Here is a 20,547-nt window from a genome sequence, read left to right as displayed (position 1 = left end):
GCCTAATTGTTGCTGTTGTTGTTGTTGTTGTTGTTGTTGTTGTGACATTTTGGTAGATTATATTTGATTTTTATTGTTTCCCAGCTGCAAACATGTGTGACAAACTTTAACTGACCTCTTTGCTATTCTCGATGTCAGACTCGCTGCTGAAGTCTTCTGTGTTGAGGTTCTCAAAGTCGGACTCTCCCACAGCTATGGGCACGCAGACGGTCAGGTTCGGGTTGTGGATGAACGACATGTGGTCCTCATCAATCATATACTTCCCCACGCTGCTGCCAATACCGCTGGTGGTGCCGTTGCCATTCTTGGCATAGTCCAGGTCACGATTGATGTCCACCCCAGTGTGGTTAGCGATGCAGTTTAGCTTTTTATCATACATGTCGTCCAGTGGCTTCTGCTCATCCTCCATCTGTGGTTTCTTCAGCAGACTGGCCATCAGTATCCTTACCTTCGCTTTTATCCATGCAATGCCTTTCTTGATACGCATGACGGAAATTTGCAGGTTGTTGGGCTCGCCATCGTCATCTGTTGCAGCCAAGTTGTCAGCGCTGAATGAGCTCAGGAGCAAGGCAAGGAACAGGTTCAGCACCTTTTGGACGTACAATGAGAAATGATTGACATTTGAATTCCTGAAGAGGACAGAGCCAAGAGCACTGTTTGTCTGAAAACCCTCCCACTCAATACACTCACCACCAGGTTACCGATGACCATAACCATCATGAAGACGATGAGGCACATGCCCTGACCAGCCACCTCCATGCAGTCCCACATGGTCTCGATCCACTCACCACACAGTACCCGGAAGACAATAAGGAAGGAGTGGAAGAAGTCGTTCATGTGCCAGCGGGGAAGCTCACAGTCGGCGTCGATTTTACACACACAGTCTTTGTAGCTTTTTCCAAACAGCTGCATTCCCACCACAGCAAAGATGAAGACGATGATGGCCAGCACCAGAGTCAGGTTCCCCAAGGCTCCCACAGAGTTACCGATGATCTTGATCAGCATGTTGAGGGTGGGCCATGACTTGGCCAGTTTAAAAACTCTCAACTGGGATGGGATGGGATGGATGGAAAGAGAAGAGGGATATTTCAATTATGACATAAAAACCTTGTCAGCATACAGTTCGGTAGATGTCAAACATAAACAGGGAATAAACCATACAAGACAACAAAACAGAAAGGCTTGAACTTCACGGTTTAACTTTATTTTTGTTTTAGTTAGATAGGAGCTAAAATAGGATTTACCAAACGAAATGACCGCAGCACAGACAGGCCCTCAACGTCAGCCAGTGCCAGCTCCACTAAACTCAGCGTCACAATAAAACCATCAAAACAGTTCCAGGCCTCTTGGAAGTAGTAGTACGGATCCATGGCCACCAGCTTAAAAAGCATCTCCCCTGCAAAGATCCCGGTGAACACCTGGCAGGTAGAATTTAAGAACAGATTGGAACAAATGAATGCAGCTCGGCACCATGATTCACGGGACGCAGGAGATGCATGATGGTTGGTGACATTTCCAATATGATTTGTGCATTAAAGAAACAACCATTACCACTTGTGGGGTAAATCACATTATCTAAAGCAAGTATAAAGACTAAGTGTGTGTGTGCGTGTGTGTGTGTGTGTGTGTGTGTGTGTGTGTGTGTGTGTGTGTGTGTGTGTGTGTGTGTGTGTGTGTGTGTGTGTGTGTGTGTGCGTGTGTGTGCGTGCGTGTGTGTGTGTGTGCACACACTATTTCTCATCTCATTTTTGAGATCCTGACAAAAATATTTTCAGTTATGTGATACTGAAAAACAGTCAAGATGCAGGATTTTCTTTGCACCTATATAAATGTTAAAACTTAAAATGGATAGGCTGAGTCATCCATGCCATGATTCAGGCACCATTTTAGAGTTCATCGATCAGGCTCTGTGAAATACTAATGCAACCTCCCACCAGTCAGCAAACAGGCAGAAAGAAGCAAACAGGAACCCCATTTGACCAAGGGAAAAAGAGAGCAGTAGGGGAAAAATACAATGATTGTGTGAGTGAAGAAATGAGAAATGCATTGATAAAAGATACAGGTGGGGAAGGGATGCTTGAAAATGTTTTCTTTTCCCTTTCAACTTTTAATTTGCAATGAAAGGGCTACCAGTTACAGCCCTAAAGACAACACCCCTCTCTGAGCTGCAAAGAGGAAGCAGAGGTTAAAATAAATGAACAAAAACATTACCACTCACCAGATTGCCTACAGACAGCATGTCTTCAAAGTCAGGGGTCATGGGGTAGTGCTCCATCGCCATGAAGAGGGTGTTGAGAACGATACAGATGGTGATGGCCAAGTCCACAAAGGGATCCATGACAATTAGGTTGACAATCTCCTTTATCCTTATCCACTGAGGAGAACACTCCCAAATCAGGAAAGTGTTCGCAAACTTATACCAGCATGGCGGACATTTACGCTGAGACTCCTCCAGTTCTGAAGACATAGCGTGGACCACAAGTAAAAATCAAAAATACATGCGTGTTTGAGTATACCGCATGCAATGGTATCAAATGATAAAACTGTATGCATTGTATGTATCTGGTACTGTTGGATATGCAAAGCAGATAAGCAGGAAATTCATGTCAAATTAATCAACCAATGAGAGCAGCCCTAGTTAAAGAATAATGAGAGAGCAGGTTAAATAGCTGGGTTAAAGTGGCAGTACCCTCCACTAGTGTGTTGGTTATGACGCTCATGACACTGTTGGCCCGCTCTTTCCGCCCAAAGGAGGTATTGAGCTGGTCCACAGACACCATCAGGGAGCCCGACAGCTTCTTCTTCACCTCAACCTCAGTAGTCGGCTGTCAGGAGGAGAGGAAGAATCAAGCACCCATGGAGAGGACATGAACACCATCCCACAGCACCACCGGTGGCCGGCAGAGGGAAGTGCACGACAGCGTTGGCAGGAGAAAGTACTGTAGTTGAGGGTCAGATTTTTGGGTTGGGGGCAGGGCATTTTTTAGACGTTTCTTTCTCAATATTGGTTTCAAGGAAAATTTGTGTGAACTGTTAATACATGCAAGCCTTGGCCAAAGTGGGAGCAGCAGTCAAGAAATGCTTGACCTAATTGTGTTTGAATGTAATTAGCTCATCCTGATTGAATAATAAATGGATTGTGAAGTATAGTGCTGGGAGAACTGCTTCTGCATGAATGCATTTTCAGTCCTGTCATGCAATAATGGAGGCTTTGCTGCCATTGCAATATAATCATGAGATCATAATAGAAAATGTCTCCCAAATCTGGCCATTTTAATGTCACTCGCAAATTGATGCTATGGTTTCTTTCTACTTTGAAACCATATAATTTATATTGCAACCATCAAGTCCAGAGCATTGTAAAGAGATCGTATGGGGCAGGTTGTTCAAATTCATCCAGTTGTCATGCATGAGCATGCTCAAAGTCAAAGAGAAGGAGAAGAAACTACAGACACCATGGCTGTTATTAAACTACTCTATGTCATGCTGGTTTGAATTGAGGGTTTGAATCTACCATGCTAACTGGAATGAGACACAACCAATTCACTAATTTTGACCAGGGGGAGTTTGGGAAACAGAGAAAGATAGAGACAGACAAGGACAGCAGCCCTCCTTGTATTAAATTAAACTAGTGAGGCCAGATAGGAAGGTGTGTGTGTTACTTGTGTGCCTGATTTGAGATATTAACAGCAGGGAAGTAGATAAAATGTGGCTCTATAGTGCTGGTTCACTCTGTTTTCTCCGCCTCCTACTGTAGATCTACCCACACAGGCTAGCAGAGGACCTGGATGCCTGGAGGAGGAACACATCAACACACTGAAGCATGTTAACTCATCATTGTATGCTATTAGTTAAGAAGAATGCTGTTTCATGACTACACTGTATAAAGCAGGAAGTTAATGACATCCTACATATGATTTGTGCAGTGATTTAATCAGACTTTGATATATAATCAAATCTTATGAGCCAATGGGATACTGAGCTGTGTTTGTTTATGATAGTGTGAGCATGGTGCAAATATGAATGTAATTTGATATGAACATTCAAAACAATGACATTCATTGTTAAAATCAAACAACAAAATTGTCTGGAAGTCACTGATAGACCCCGTTCCACTAACCTGACAAATGCTCACTATTATTTCTCCATTCTTTGCCTACTGTTGGAGGGCAGCATACACTGCAAGAGCTGGGAGGGGGGGAGGCACGAGCGCTTAGCCAAGAGATACATACGGACTTGCAAAGATGACATAGTAGAAGATAGAGAAGAAAAAAGGAAAGGAACGGACGAGAGGGGGCCATGCCTAGATACGATAGGTCTAGTCATTGACTTCCTTACACTGTCATCAGTAGCTGCCTTATCTATTTTCACCTCAGGCAGAAGACGTCCACCAGGCCCAGGGCCAATGAGCGACACCACGCCGTTGCAATCCACCGTGCTGTTCCTCTTGCCGTGAAAGCCGCTGTAGCTGCTCCGCCGATAAGGGCTGAACAAGGAGCCTCGACGCTCCTCACATTCCTCCACCGTGCTGTGTTCGTCGTCTGCAAACTCGTTTTCCGAACCCACGTCCTTCCCGCGGCCTTTGAAACTAAAGATGCTGCTCTTGCTATTGTGCCGGGACAGGAAGGGCGATCCGGGTATACTGAGGAGGGACTAAAGGTAAAAGAAACACAAAGGTGACATTTGTGAGTAGTTCAAGGTGTTTCTGAATTGCAATTAATTGCACCCTCATTTTTATGCTGTGTGTCATCAGGTTTGGAGGTCATTGTGAAAGGCAGCATTAAGGGGTGTGGGACATTTATGCAACCAGAACATTTTCCCTGATGAAGCAAATACTGCTGGAGCAGCTGTGACTTGATAAACAAGAGAGAAATACATAATTAGGTCAGTGATATCCTACACCTTCAAGGTCACACACACACACACACACACACACACACCCATACACACACACACACACACACACACACACACACACAGGTAGCTGAAACCGCATGGGGAGGAACATGCATCATGACACCATCAATCTTCAAGTATTGATCCAAATATGAAGAGAGCTGCAAAACAAAAAACACTGCAACTGAAAGTCAGTGGGGACCATATGAGCCCTGAACAAAGCTGCAGAAATGCTTCCTTTGAAACATTCATGTAATCGCTGTGAATAATTCAGCATGCGGACGTGGGCTCCTGCATTTCTGGTCACTATATGCTCCTTTGTATATAAGCTGGGGCAAAACCATATTGTATAGCAGCCGTGTTCCCAAAATGGGAACAGGAAATCGAGCATAGTCCATGTATTCAGTGACATCAACATACTTATTTATCTATACTCTCTAAAATAACAAAACATAACAAAACATCATCCTGTAGCTCTTGTTTGGTCTCTTTGTGTCTGATGCTAAGAATTATCACGAAAATCTTGGTCGGTATAGTATAAATAATTAAAAATATACCATTATTTTTCTTTTTTTCCTAGCAAATGACTAAATAAGCCAAAGATAAAACCTCTGTTTTCCTCACCTGGTTCATAATTGAAGACTTTCGACCCAGGCGATTATCAGGAAAACGGAAGCGGCTCCTTTTGCTGCCATCATCCGACTCTGATTTGACAAATTTTTCACTGTCACCTTTCTCTTTTTCTTGCTCTTTCTGTCGCCACTTCTTTTTACGATTACGCCGCTCTTTGGCACTCTTGGAGCTGAGCTTTGACATCTCAGACGAACTGCATGACAACCGCCCTCCTCCGTCATCCTCCACTGCATCCTCTGACACTGTGCCCGCAGAAGTTGCCATGGCAGCAGCCTGCAAAAACAAAAGATTTTTTTTAAAAACAACAACAACAACAAATAAAACTCCGTGCTGGAATAACCACCTCACAGTTATACTGTATGTCTCAGGTCAACAGGAACTTTAAATCCAAAACATAATACATCTGGCCATGGCTGATCCTGGTGCAGAGGAATTATGATCTGACATGAGTAAGGAATAATTTCATGCTCTGTCATGCAGATCGCTGACCTGAGCATCTTCCTGCTGTTTCTTGAGCTGCTCCAGCATGGCCTTGAATTCCTCCTCCTTCTGCTGGGCTTCTTCCATGGTGGCTTGATTCTGCTCCTCATAAGCCATGGCCACCACAGCCAAGATCAGATTCACCAAGTAGAACGAGCCCACAAAGATCACCAGCACGAAGAAGATCATGTAGGTCTTCCCTGCTGCCCTCAAAGTCTGTTGAAAGGCAGCAGAAATAAGGGGAGAAGATAGGGTAAGGAAATCTCAGAGACATTTGTGACATCTGACACATGACCTCAACCCCAGAGTCAAGCCCGGGGTCATATCTCACAGTGACTCATCAGAAATGAACTGCGTAAGCTGTTGGTGGTGAAAAGAGAGCGATTGGCCAAACCGAGCATTTCTGGGAGCAAAAAACAGCTCAGCATAAATGTCTGAATCTCCGGTCCAGACAAAAGCCGCAAAAAAATATCTGGTATTGGTATTAGCATGTAGAACACTGCACAGTCAAAAAAGTGCTATAATTTAAGATGTATTTGGAAATACAGTATACAGCATTTCAATCAAAAGAAGCGCAAAATAATTGAAGGGTCAAATTGAGTAACACCAAATATCATGTGACAAGTTAAAAATAAATATAAGAGGCATTGGTTTTTGTACAATTCTGAACATGCCTACAAGAAGATTCCACATCAGACCTGAGATTGGTTGTGTAATAACTATTCCAAAAATATAAAACACAATAGCAGTGAGAGCCTAAAGAAAGAAAAAAAAAGAAAATTTGAGTTGGAATGCTCCCACCATGTTTTATCTCCTCATCGGCCAAACGGCAATCCTCAGCTGTTAATATTTCATATTTCCTTGCATACATGGAGGCTGAGCGGAGTGTCTAGGTGGAAAAGGCTGACAGACATAACAGACATGACTGTGATGTGCAGATGAGGTCAGTCAAAATGGAAAACGAGAGAAAAACTCAACGAATGGCCTTCTCCTGCTACAGCATGCACACACACAGCTTGACTGATGGAACACATGACACCAGAGTCAGCGTAGCAGCTTGTAGCATCTCAGGAGTTTGACAGGTATCTGCTGCTCTTTAATATGCATGAAATGATGACATATTAAAGTATTTGATAGCATTTCTATCATTTAACATTTACACCTTGCACTGTGACACAAGGCTGCAATTATGACTAGATATTAGTAATGAATTAGATTTTAATTATTGATTAATCTATTGAGTATGTCCCTGAGTAATCAATAAGTAATTGAATCCTTAAAATGCAACAAAATAGCAGATGTCTTATAAGTACAATAAATCTAAAAGGAATCAATTCATTTATTTTTTTATATAAACATCCAATGCCAACATCCAATGGCGAGAATTTAAACCTGTAAATATTCTTCTTTGTTTTTATATGAATCACCCACAAATTTTGGGCAATTATATCCGTACAGCTTTATGTGTAATTCTACTGTTAATTGTTAGTCGTATTTCAGAATGTGTGTGTCTGTGTGTGTGTGTGTGTGTGTGTGTGTGTGTGTGTGTGTGTGTGTGTGTGTGTGTGTGTGTGTGTGTGTATGTGCATGTGTGTGTGTGTCTTTTCTGCCTCTCATGAAAGGAGCTCAGCTAATTGATGCATCAGCTTTTTACCAGCATGTAAAGATTTTCCCAGAAGTCCTGTGTCATGAGTCGGAAGAGAGCCAGGAATGCCCAGCCGAAGCTGTCAAAGCTGGTGTAGCCGTAGTTTGGATTCCTCCCAGCTTTCATGCATGTGTAGCCCTCTGGGCAGCGGCTATGAGGGTGGGGGGAGGGGGGCGGAGAAAAATGAGAAGGACACTCCCAGAAAATGAAAACACTATTTATTTTCTTCGAGCAGGTTAAAGAGTGACAGAAGGATTTGTTGAGGTTGCAGCATTTGGAGGCTACAAGAGTCAATTCACCCAGAGTCGGAGCTGTTCCCACAGAGAAGAGCATCCAGCTGGCCAGGCAAGAAGTAGAAATTGGCTGAAGAGAAACAGAAACGGTCACGATGAGTCCTTTCACTCACATTCTGTCATAACTGCAGTTGTTTAGTTTGCAGATCAGTTGAGACCAGTCGGACTTCGACTTCGCTGCCAGTATGAAAATTGTTGAAGCTTTGACACTTACTTTCGTTCATGATGTACTCGTCCCAGTCAAAGGCCTTGCTGCTATTGGCTGGGTGGGTCTCAGTGATGTTGATTGGCCAGATCACACACTTGTGGCGCAGGTTGCCCATGAAGAGCTGGAGACCGATGAGGGCAAAAACACTCAGGCAGAAAACAGTCAGGATCATCACATCCGAAAGCTTCTTTACAGACTGGATCAGGGCTCCAACAATGGTCTTCAGGCCTGGGGAGTAATCACGCACACACATACACAAACCACAAAGATGACAGGAGATGCTGATGACCCAAGTAGAAATCTTTTCCACGTGGTGCCATTATGACTTCTGCTACAGCTAATATGCTAGTCCCTTTTAGGGATTGACCAATGCTACATTTGGAGTTCTGGCAGGATTTAGGAAATGATCTTAGAAATGGATACTGACTTCATTTTAACTTTACCTATTCAAATAACTATATCTCTATTAAATTAGTTAATTATAAATGTTATAACACAACTAAGTATCACATGATGCTGCGTTGACTTAGCTGTATAGTTAGTCCTAAATTTTTTCCACAAAAGCTGACATATTCCATACATCACATCTCAGGAAACAATACAGACAGGAAATATTTAGAAGCATTCCCATTCTTTTCAGACCTCTATATTATTTTACTGATTTGTAATGTTTTGTAATGACCAAATTCATTAAAATGATCATCGTTGATTAAAAAAATAAAAGAGGGGGAAGACTTCAAGAAGTGAGAGGAAAATCCATATAGAGCACAGCAGCACAAAGAGGGGCCATGAGAAGGACAGAGGCACAGGCAAGGGGGGGCTAGAAACCACATGCAGGACATTTAAACTCCAAGGCTGAACAGGAGCAATTCAATGCCAGTGCCAGTGTGGGCACTTTCTTGAACTGCCTGGAAGGTGTTATTGGGAAAGCACTGACTCCCCGTACCAAGACCCTGCAGTTTGTCTCATCCACACCTTTACTAAAGACAGAATCAGGTTACCTTCTGGTTATCCTCTGGCAGCTTTCTCATGTGTCCACAAGGAACTCAAATACGGAAACATAAAACCCAAAAGACCCACACCCCCATTTCTGTTCATGGGTGCAATGAACAGATTTATGCTGGATCTGCTCATATAATATGGCCTACATGAAGTTTTAAACTATTAATAAAAACTACACAAACCTGACAGAAGCAAGTTTTCTAATTAATCCAAAGAACAATATTGTGGAGCAAATAAAATTGACAAAATGAATTAGCATTTCAATTGTAGTCTACTGTTATATTCAGCCTTATATACAGCCTTCATTTATCTAAATTTACTGTAATCATGACATCCAGTTCAGCAGCTACAAGCAGGAAAACTGTATTTTAAAAAAAGATCAATACCACTTTCATGTCATTCAATTAAACCTAACATTACAGTAGCAGCCAATTAGTTAGTTAGTGTTAGCACGGTCAGGTCCACAGAGAACAAAATGGGACTGCCAGTGAAAGATCAGTAACAAAACACACCCAACATAAAGAAAAAGTTGCACTGGATGTGACGGCTTTTATTTCTAGTAATGCTTTTTATCATAAAACTGGTTTTCTGTATACTGGAGAAGTACTATGATATTTTGGGAATTATAAACATTTAATTTCGTTTTTTAAATGACGTTCACATGTAAACTTCAGATTGTACTAAACGCAGCAACTAAACTCCTCACCAGATCAAAATGAGCAGACATGTTACTCCTGTTTCCCCTCCATGGGCTTCTGGTTCATTTCATAATTGTTTTTAAGATTCTACTGATAATTTTTAAAGCCTGTGCTGTATCGCACAAAAATATATCTCTGGTCTCCTGATTCTTTACGTGTCCAGTCGTAACCTGAGGTCGACAGCCGAGGCACTGACAGAGTCTTGACTCAGAACTAAGGGTGGCTGGTCTCTCTGTCAAGGCCTTTGTGCTTTGGTACAATCTCCTTAAGGTGATCAGACTGGCCTGTTCTTTATCCTCAATTAAAACATGAGTTTATTGATGTGAATTTTATGTGTTAGGTTACTCCTTAGACCTTAATGTTGTTGTTGTTGTTGCTGTTAAAATAAATGTACAGTAGCTTCATACTTACTTTCCAGACACAAAAGTGGTAGTGATCTTCTCTAATTCTGCAAACATGCATACCAAATTTCCAAAATCTCAGAACTTTTCATGACCATCAAAAGATGATCCATTTTCTCTTGCACTGAATGGATTTCATGATTCATTTGTAGAAATAATGTGGCAACCTTTAAAAAAGGCCATCCTCAAACAGTTCTAAAGTACATCTATTCTGCATTCCCTATCAATAAATATGCGGTCAGTATCACTAAAAAAAAAAGATCTAGGGGTTATTCAAGCATCCCATCTGTGTTCCCAACTTCTATGATGGAAGTATGTTGTTCCTTTTTCTTTGTGTTACATCATTCAAGTAAAAAATCAAGAAGAAAATCAATAATCAAACTAAAAAACAAAAGAGGGCAAATGAAACTTTCAATGCCATTAGTCAGCCAAGCTCTTTGAAGGCTAATATTGTAAAAGCAAGTGACTGAAAAGCATCATGCAGCATAAGAGATATGTTCACAAACTAGGCTTGGCAGTCTTCATACATTAATAACGGATGGATCCTGTGGAATCTCTAAAAGCTTTCTCACATGAACTTTCACATGGACAATATGTTTTTGATGCCAGGAACTCGGATTGTTCTCTTTTCATTTCAACCACTAGTTTACAACTAGTGCCAGAAATTGTTTGACTTCATTTTACTTACACTATTATTTCCTTATGGATCCTCTGACAATTTTTAAAAAGCTATTATTTGTACTTTAGTTAGTGTATACCAGGCATAATGATCATGCTTTCTTCACTAAACTACCAATATATAGTTTTCTTTAACAGTTGCTTTGCTAATGAAAAATAAATTAACTTATTATATTATGAAACCTGGTGTGATAAAAAGAAGGTTAAAGCTTTTTCCAAGGAGGAACACAGCTGCCTTGAAAAAAGCCTCAGAACAGGATTTCTACTAGGGAATAGTGCAGTTTGGAAGGCTCTAGAGGAGACTGCAAAGCCTATCAAAAATGTATTAGTACCATTTTTGATAATTTTGGAGGAAAAATAAATCAAAAAATGGTTGTCTCCAATTCTTTTGTTGCTGCTTAAATCATAATTGTAACCATAATAATAGTGAGTAGAAAGGAAAGGGTGAGAGGATCAGCCTTAGTGTTTAAACTGAGTCTCACCTGGAATGACAGAGATAGTTTTCAATGCTCGGAGAACTCTGAATGTTCTCAGCGCAGATACATTGCCCAGGTCCACAAACTCTGTTATATATCTGAAATAGGGGAAGGATCACACACAGAACAAACACGATGACAAAAACCACACACGCCAAGAGCACAACACCACCGAACCAGGAGGAAACGACGCCACTCACAGAGCCTGTCCACTGAGGAGAAGGGTGGAAGGTAAAAGGAAAGAAAGACACACACACCTAACACCGACCCCGCCCCACCTCCCTTGCCCCATCCTGTCTTACCTGGAATTACAGAAATAGTTTTCAATGCCCTCAACACCCTGAACGTGCGCAGAGCTGAGACATTGCCTAGGTTTACAAACTCTGTTATATACCTGCAGGATCAAACCACAGTTACAACATCCGATTATTTACACGCAGATATTAGACCAAAAGCAAAATTGACGCACAGATGGGCTACGTGAGAGCTCTCAAAACGATAAGGATGCATTTTCCATGGTACCTAACATTTTGGGATGTTTACTTGTAGGTGTTATATGCTAGTTGGTATACAGTCTATGGGCCTTTAACTGAATGTCGCAAATTCTGAGACGTTCAAAGTGAATGAATGGAGAGTTAGACGACAGGAGGAAAATAAATCGGATGAATGAGACCAAGGTGTGGGTTTTGTCAGGGAGGCCACAGTGTATCAGATGTAACCTTCAGTTCCCAAAGAGAAAGAACAGGGATGTCTCAGATCAATGAGGGAGACACAGATTGGTTATCATACAGAAGAGAAAGAAATAACAAGACAGAAAAATGAACAGTCATCAGCAGCACTGGAAACTCACTTTGTTTTTGCCCGCCCACTTTAACAAATATGGCAAGATTTGTGCATATAATTTCATTTAATCCATTAATTTAAGTCTGAATTATAACAAAAATACTTACGCCATTGAAATGACCATGAAATCCAGCCAGTTCCATGGGTCTCTAAGGAATGTAAACCCATCTATACAGAATCCTCGTGCAGTGATTTTTACAAGAGACTCGAATGTATAAATTCCTGTGAATGTGTACCTGAAAATAAAAAGCAATGACAAAATCAGAATAAAGTTCACTCAATCTAAATGTAGCCTTGAGGCAATCAGAACATTAATGCAAAATGATAAAGTTTTTGGAGTAGGCTGTTAGCCACAGTTTTTACTTTTAATTATTATTCAAGTCACATGAGATCGGATTTTATGTAAAATAAATGCATGGTCAGCTATTTAGACCATAAATATTACAGTAACACCATGTTAGCTTAAAGAGGGACAAAATGCAGTTGAGGATGATGTGATTGTCAGTTTTATTGTAGCGGTATTAAATTGCCAATAGGCTAATTGGTCACAACATTATCCATCAGAGGACCAAATATTTATTATCCAAGTCATGAGAAAGTTTTGACGATACAGTAAATGTCTTTTTAAAATAATATCACTGCTATTTGTTGGAGAAAGGGGTTGCATTCATAACACATTTGAAGTTTGGAAATTACAAAATCCTGAATGACTTACTGTACATGCATGGTCTGCTTTGATTTACAGGACTTTTAACAAATCTTTACGATTGCAAGTGATACGTTTCCTTTTTTACATCATAGTGAAGCTGCCAATATTACAGTTAAACAATCACTGATATGAACCCAGTCTACTCTAGCTTTATTTATACTGTGTCAACATGACTGGGTCAAGTAAAGGTCAAGGCAATTCCAAAAGGAGATCAGTGTTATCCTTTATTGTTCTTGAACACATGAGCTCTATATGCCAATGTAATGGTAATAGGGAGGTACAACTGGGGCTAGGAGTTAGCATTCATTGATAATAATGAGTGAAATACCAGATATGTACTTACTCTACTTGTTTTGACCACTCTGGAGGATCACTAAAGGTCATGAATATACAGTTGGTCAAAATAGTACACATAATGATCATGCTGAAAAGAGTAAGGAGTGGGTTAAGGAAAATAAGGATAATAGAAGAGATGACAGACCTCATACACCTTGTGAAACCTCACTTGACATGCATTACATAACAATAAACAAATAGAGTACCAAGGGCCTCCAGCAGCCTATGTGTTCTACAGCCCAGTCAGCCCTCATAGTTAATGTCATGGAAGTCACTCCGCACTTAACAATGGATGGTTATGTGTGCTCTTCACCACAAAGGCCATTATTTTACCCATGAAATATTTAAATGGTATACAGTATATTTAATGGAAATGCAATAACATTGTAAAACTACGGAATGCTTGAAAGCTGCGTGGGTGTCAGTGGGTACCAGTGGATCTCAGAGGGGTTAGTGTCATTCAAATCCAAAGGAAAACCTCTGAAGGAGCTTTACGGATAGCAGAAGTCAATAATAGCTGTGGCTATTAAAGAGAGAAAAGTATGTAAATGTAATCAGAGATCAAAACTGATGTTTGGTGTTTAGAATGAAAACCTTTTCAGTTTAGATGCTGTTTCCAAGATTACTAAAGAAATTGAAAAAGTGGCCAAAGGGAAAAATCAACTGGGGAAACTGCCCACACATTTTTTTGAAATACTTTTCACCTAATCTATAAAATCTTTTCTTTGTGTAATTTATTTTTCAGGCCTTTTGGCCTTCAAATGGCAATGATAGCCTAACAGATGACAGGAAACGTAGGAGAGGGGTGACGGATGACAAGCCTCCATACTGAACAAGGGCTGTATTCTCGAACCACTGAGATACACGCACTCCACCTTTATTTGTTCTTCACAAAGTTTGTTTACAAAACGTTACTTTCAGGTTTTCGGCATCAATCATGTGATTTTTAAAGTTATTAATGGGCTTTTATATACATAGAGAAGATTTATACTGCCTTGGTGCACAGGCATTAAATCTGAGGCTGGTACTACATCCATTGGCCACTCAAAGGTGTAACAGCTCATCGCCCAACACATCCATTAGTTAAAGGAGGCTGTGTTAAAATGGATGATGTTATTTTCATTAAAAGATTAAAAAATAAGCCTGATAGAATTCCAGTTTTTCTCTGCTGCAGCTTGTTGTCTACCACAGATTTATTTCCAGCTCATTTAACGGCTCTCGCTATAGAAAGAGGAGCATCACCTTCAAATGATCGATCTGGCCACTGAGATTGATGACTCAGCATTTAATAGGCTAATTTAGGGATCTGGCCTGGTTTTTTGTTAAGGATGAGTCATCATGTGTGCTACTCTTCCCTTACTACGGTTCAATTGTCTGTGTTCTCTCCTGCAGTGAAACATCAATATACGAGGGTAAAAGCAGAAGGACAGGACATATCATTATGAATAATACAAATGAACAGGAAACACTTTTGTCTGCTGTTAAGACACCAGTTCAAAGGATATGAATGTATCAAAATTTTAATAGCTATTCGCCTAGCCAAATTAAAAGGACTTATGAAGTACAAGGCAGGTGTGGCACTAAAACGGAAGATTGTCTTCCCTTTATTTAGCACTATAAATGTCTGTGGAGAGCAGAAAGAAGAGAGAATTAATCAACAACAAAACAGATCAAACAAGACATGCAATTGTGTACATCATTTAGCATTTATGAAAAACAATATGGTTCAAAAGCAAACATGTTATCCAAATCACGAATCATGATGAGAATGTTCTCTGCAAATACATATCTCACCATACAAATAAGCAGATAAGACATAAAAGATAAAATGTGCATTTCCTGTCCTATTAAATCAGCTGAAACACACAATACTCTAACAGTGAAAATGACGGCCAGGATGTTTCTAATGTTGGTATGTTGTCCCAGTCACTCAGTGCCGTTCTGCACATCATGGCTTTGGCGGTTTCAGGAGAAGGAAACAAGTAAAACCGTGAGGGGTGGGCAAGCATCTTCCTGAGGATAACCTCATAATTGTTTAAATAAAATATGGGGATTTGCATGAAACTTTAATGAGACTCTGTGCATTTGCACAAGTGATATGAGCCCATGTGCTTTTAACAAGGCGTCCCTCACTACATTAAGCCCGGCAGAGCCCCACCACCACCACCACCTCCTACCCCCTCACCAGTGTTGAAGGCCAGAGACAGAGAATTCAGAAGAGAAGATGGAGTGGAGGAGGAAAAATGAAGTGAGGGGGTGGCTCTGGTGGTGTCACATGACTTGATGTAATGTGTGCACTCAAAATGAGACACGTGTGTAAATGTTGTCGACAATAAACAGAAACATCTCAGGGAGGAAAAGGAAACTGAAAGGAAGAGAATTACTGCTTGTTGGATGAGACCCAGTTCCGTCCTTTTAATTTGATGGGAACTAACAAGCAGCATGTTAAACATGATTTGATAATCTCACTCTCTAGATACCATTATAGGTCAGAGCGGCAGACGGTCCCACGAGTGTTAATACACTCGCATTTACTCTAAACATTCCCTGTGAGCACGGCCATCATTGGTAGAGACATACATTGACTATAAGGGCCTATAGCATGACATTTCTGTTAAATACCACCATCACATGTGTGTTCCGTGCACGCGCATGACCGACACACATAAACTACCGCATAATCATGCACACGGTCTGACATGTTCACACACACCAGCAACGCTGGTGCAAAAACTCAAAAATGAGTCGTCAATATTGTCATCTACACGCTCACACGTGTGATCGCTGTATGTAAGGAGTGTTTTTGATGTAACGCATGACTAAACTTCTGCAAAGCTACTGAAAATTTCATAATCCAGAGCTGATGGAAATAGGCAGAAAACCAGGGGAGATGGAGGGTGAGTGAAGCAAGCCGGCAGGAAGCAACTGTAGCACCAGCAGGCTGGGGACGCAGGGGTGGAGGGAGGCTGAGCGAAAGAGCTGGGTGGGAGAAGAGGACAAGAAGAAGGGGGATGGGTGGGAGAGAGAGAGAGAGAGAGAGAGAGAGAGAGAGAGAGAGAGAGAGAGAGAGAGAGAGAGAAGCTAAAACACAAAAGCTACAGCGAACAGGCAGGACTACAAAATCTGCATCTATGGGGGCTGCAGCAGCCTTTCAAAGAGCCTCTCCTCTCAACCAGAGTGGTAAATGGTAAATGGACTGCGATTTATGGGTCTTTTAACCAAAGAGAGACACACACACACACCCACACACACACACACACACACACACACACACACACACACAAGCAATGGCGTAAGCCTCAGCTGCCATACTAGGTGCTCATGTATTCCTCGTTATGCCTTTTCCCAGTTACTGCCATTTTACACCCCTAAAAAAATGCCTGTGGAAAAAAATGTGCTGATTTCCATCAAAATGACGCAGAGATATTCTGCCAGTTTCTTTACATCACAGTCTGTCAAATCTTTGACTTTTGAGATATCATTGTAAATACTCATCTTCAATCCATGTAAAGATGAGCAGATGTTGACTACTCTCTGAAAAACACAGACAGGTGTGGAGGAGAAATTGTGTTTATTTCCTTCATTAAATTAAAAAATGAGGACATTGCAAAAAGCTCTGTAGCGTTATCATGAATATGGCTTTTTTTTTTTTTTTACAGCCTCAGGTCTTCCCCATCAAAACATGTCGAAGGGAGAAGGAAAGGAGGTGAGCCTCTGCATCCTCACACCTTCCTCTCTCCCTCCATCCCTCTCTCCCAATATATCTCTGTCCCCTCTCCTTCAAAATCGTTTTCATCAGCCTGGTGCCTGTGGTCTGCACGTACTGTAGCGTGGTTTGGCTCAAAATGGCACAGTCCAGTTCTAGCTGACAGCTAACAGGGAGAGCTGGATGCTGCGTCATCACTAAGCTAGCCTGACACAATCAAAAAGAACCACAATTAGACATCTGATGAAAAAGATGATCTGCTTTCCTGCATCTTTTTTTGCAACAACCCACCAGTACCCACCTCCCAAAACCAGCCCTGCCACCCTTCGGTGACAAAGCCACCTAGAGGGACGTTCTACGATCAAGGTCATCACCTGATCGAACGTTATGGCTACATCCAAACCAGCGTCTGCTCCATTTGACATCAGAAAGAGACTACATCCAGGGCCATAATTAGATTTGTCTGAAGCTGTGAGGTGACAGGACGGCTGGCGGAGGCAAGGGGAAAAACAAAAATTAAGGAAGACAAAGAAGCTTTGCACAATTTGTTCGTATCTCTCATGGCAAATCGGTGACTTGCATGAAGGCAAAGTGAGGTGTCAGTGAGTAGATTTATCGATATTGCTGGACGTGTTGGAATCGTGTCTCATCCTGGTGCACCGGACTGGTTACATAACAGTCAGCGAAGAATGAGGAAAAAAAAGTGTAAATTATAAGACAGAAATGTAGACACAGACGCTGAGCACCTGGATGAACGAATGAGCATCATAAAAACCTCCAGCTAGTGATAACACACACACACACACACACACACACACATACAAATCAACACCAGCTTGCTTTCCAGGTAGGTCATTCTATAGCTGAAGTTACACTGAGAACAAGTTAGAGAGTATTGCTATGGAGAGGTGCAGCACTCTTTACCATCCTGTGTGGTAGGAGGAGACCATTTCGAACATAAAAAACAGATTTGTTATATAAGTCTTTGATATATATAGACAACATCACTATAGTAGAAGACTTAAACCTGCTGCTCCCTCCTGTTCCCAAACACAGTAGCTTTAAACTGACCTCAGCACAGTTTGCCTCTCCGGCAACGTTTAAACATTGGCAGCCATTTTATGGTAATGAATTCTTGCCTCTTTAAAAAGTGACACATGTAAAACACTTTCTTAGAACTCATTAGCTCTATGGTACATCAGGTTTCCCAAAATGGCTGCAAATTTCACCTGGTCAGTGATGGTTTGTCTATTTTACGGTTTTTGTTGGAAGGCTCGTTGGTCTGACGAGGCACAGCCACTAGAAATAAATAGCCTCCTTTACTGGTTGACAGGTATACATGATGAGGATGTTCAGAGGCTCTCAAGGTCACCCCACCACCCTCAGACTGAGCATCAGACACTACTGAAACCCCAGAGAGAGACACATGCCTCCCCCAACAAACCGTAGTCCTCTCTGTCCCGCTGCAGCTTTTCTCTGCTACAAATTCATTTTGGAATAATTAGAGAAGTCCGTCATGTGGAACAACGGTCTCTCTGCCGTTCCCACTTCTGACCTTTTCCCCAAAGCCCTGTGAGCACATCAGAGATACGCCGAAGGCCCACTCGACAAATCGAGAGCTCGACTCTCAAAGGTCTTCAAGCAAGGAAATATAATTATAATCTGCAACCTTATCGCTGAATTAAAATTACCGAAAAAAGCAGCACACCTGGAAGCCAAAACATCTAAATCCACACGGCGCTGCTTTGCCTGCATAAATTCCAGTCATGACGTGTGACTCATCCTGACATCATGAGGCGACCCATCTGCTGACCATGTGAATGAATAACACATATGTTAGGGCTCCAGGGATACTTCTGAACAGATGTCAACCTGTCTGTGCAGTAAAGGCAGCTTTCATATAGATTGATCAGACGGAAAAAACAAACAAACTGCTGGTTGTCACTGACTGGAAAGAAGCTCAACAAATTAAAATAAATGAAATTATCTGATGAAATTCAAACATGGTCGTGTTGAATTTAGATTCCAATCGTTCTGAGTCAAAATGTTTGAAACAATGCGTTAAACAATCTGAATGTTTGAAGCAAATAAACATGCTTCATGCCACAGATGTTAGCATCCTAACAATATGGCTCCAGTGTTAAGTTAGAGCTAATTAATAGAATTTATTTTTGCTGTTTTAGATACGCACATGAGGGAGAGGGACAAATACCATTCGACTGAAAAACTGGGCGTCATTTGACAGTTTGAGATACCAGTGCCAGTATAAAGTTTTGTGATATACTGAAACATATAAGATAATAAATACTGTCATTTATTAAACATATATACATAGAATAAAGATCAGCAAACAAAAGAACTTAATATTTAAAGAGAAACTACAAAGAAAGGCACTAAAATGCAGAGATTTGATACCCAGGTTTCATTAGAAACAAGTTATTTATTATCTATGTGTGTGTGTGTGTGTGTGTGTGTGTGTGTGTGTGTGTGTGTGTGTGTGTGTGTGTGTGTGTGTGTGTGTGTGTGTGTGTGTGTGTGTGTGTGTGTGTGTGCGCGTGCTTGTGTGCGTGCATGCGTGCATGTGTAAACTGACTTTCTGAGAGTTCACGTAGTATGGGTCCAGGTCCTCCAGTGGTACCGCCACCATTCCCTTAGGGATGTCCCCGTAGATGTAGGGCAGACTCTTCCCAGCCTCCAGGTCGCTGTTGGGCTTGGGTTTGTTCTCGTCATCATCATCACGGTAGCTGCTGTCCTGTTTCGGTGGCTTCTTGTTCTTCTCCTCATTGATGCGCTGCTCAAGGGCCACCAAAGATTCCAAAGTAAACTTTCTGAAGCTATCAGGTCCTGGCGGTGCAAGAAGGGGTGCAGCCATGTTTTCATCCTGCAGCTGCTTGGTTTTTAGGTTTGTACCATCCACAGTAGTAGCTCTGCAGGAGAAGCAGACAGGGTGTCAAAGAAACTTCTAGAAATACATTCCTTCACATAACCGTTCTTCGGGAGCGTGGAGGAAACGATCGGCGCATGTTATTTACGAGACAGGAGTATGTATGACCCTGGTGGGTCCAGACTAGACTCTATAAATCTGTATTTATACCATGGGGAACATGACTGATTTTCTAAGTTGGCAAAAAAAAAAAAAAATTTCTTGTTAAAATAAATGTAATATCTAAGCTGAATGTAACTGAAGTTAAGTATCATGAGATGTAACAAATCATATTAGTGAGTAAAATTTGGGTGATGGGCTCAGGACAAGATGTCCATCCTTCAGATTCATCTGTAAAATCAAGTTTCCATGGAATAAATGACACACTTCATTTGTAAAAATGTCACGTTTTCAAAGAGGCTTTTAATCAACTATCGTAGTTAATATATGTGTGAAACTGGAATGTAAAATCAGCCAGATACTGCCTTCATCATTATGGTTGATCAAGTCAATTTTATGTCAGGAGGACAGACATGATTAAAAACGAGTTGGAAATAGAAGGGGCTTTGGAGCAAGTGACAAAATGCATAACATAACAAACGCCCAGAAGTATTCAATGC

The 20,547-nt window shown here is 41.3% G+C and overlaps 1 protein-coding gene across 1 annotated transcript in view; it reads right to left on the bottom strand.

Annotated features, from left to right (window-relative positions):
• The window catches only part of scn8aa (sodium channel, voltage gated, type VIII, alpha subunit a), a 35,060-nt gene extending 15,184 nt beyond the window's left edge, over positions 1-19,876 (bottom strand). The window contains exons 1-16 of the mRNA XM_068306509.1: positions 19,598-19,876; positions 14,804-14,922; positions 13,306-13,395; positions 12,361-12,489; positions 11,417-11,508; positions 8,162-8,383; positions 7,954-8,017; positions 7,664-7,805; positions 6,019-6,225; positions 5,521-5,802; positions 4,339-4,653; positions 2,690-2,825; positions 2,219-2,457; positions 1,245-1,418; positions 691-1,047; positions 116-589 (exon numbers count right to left, since the gene is read on the bottom strand). Of these exons, the coding sequence (XP_068162610.1) occupies positions 116-589; positions 691-1,047; positions 1,245-1,418; positions 2,219-2,457; positions 2,690-2,825; positions 4,339-4,653; positions 5,521-5,802; positions 6,019-6,225; positions 7,664-7,805; positions 7,954-8,017; positions 8,162-8,383; positions 11,417-11,508; positions 12,361-12,489; positions 13,306-13,395; positions 14,804-14,922; positions 19,598-19,876 (3,321 nt within the window). The remainder of the gene's footprint in view (positions 1-115; positions 590-690; positions 1,048-1,244; positions 1,419-2,218; positions 2,458-2,689; positions 2,826-4,338; positions 4,654-5,520; positions 5,803-6,018; positions 6,226-7,663; positions 7,806-7,953; positions 8,018-8,161; positions 8,384-11,416; positions 11,509-12,360; positions 12,490-13,305; positions 13,396-14,803; positions 14,923-19,597) is intronic.
• Between the last annotated feature and the right edge of the window lie 671 nt (positions 19,877-20,547).

This window comes from Antennarius striatus, chromosome 2, assembly GCF_040054535.1.
Source record: "Antennarius striatus isolate MH-2024 chromosome 2, ASM4005453v1, whole genome shotgun sequence".
Classification (NCBI taxonomy): domain Eukaryota; kingdom Metazoa; phylum Chordata; class Actinopteri; order Lophiiformes; family Antennariidae; genus Antennarius; species Antennarius striatus.
This window is presented reverse-complemented; position numbering and strand designations above follow the sequence as displayed.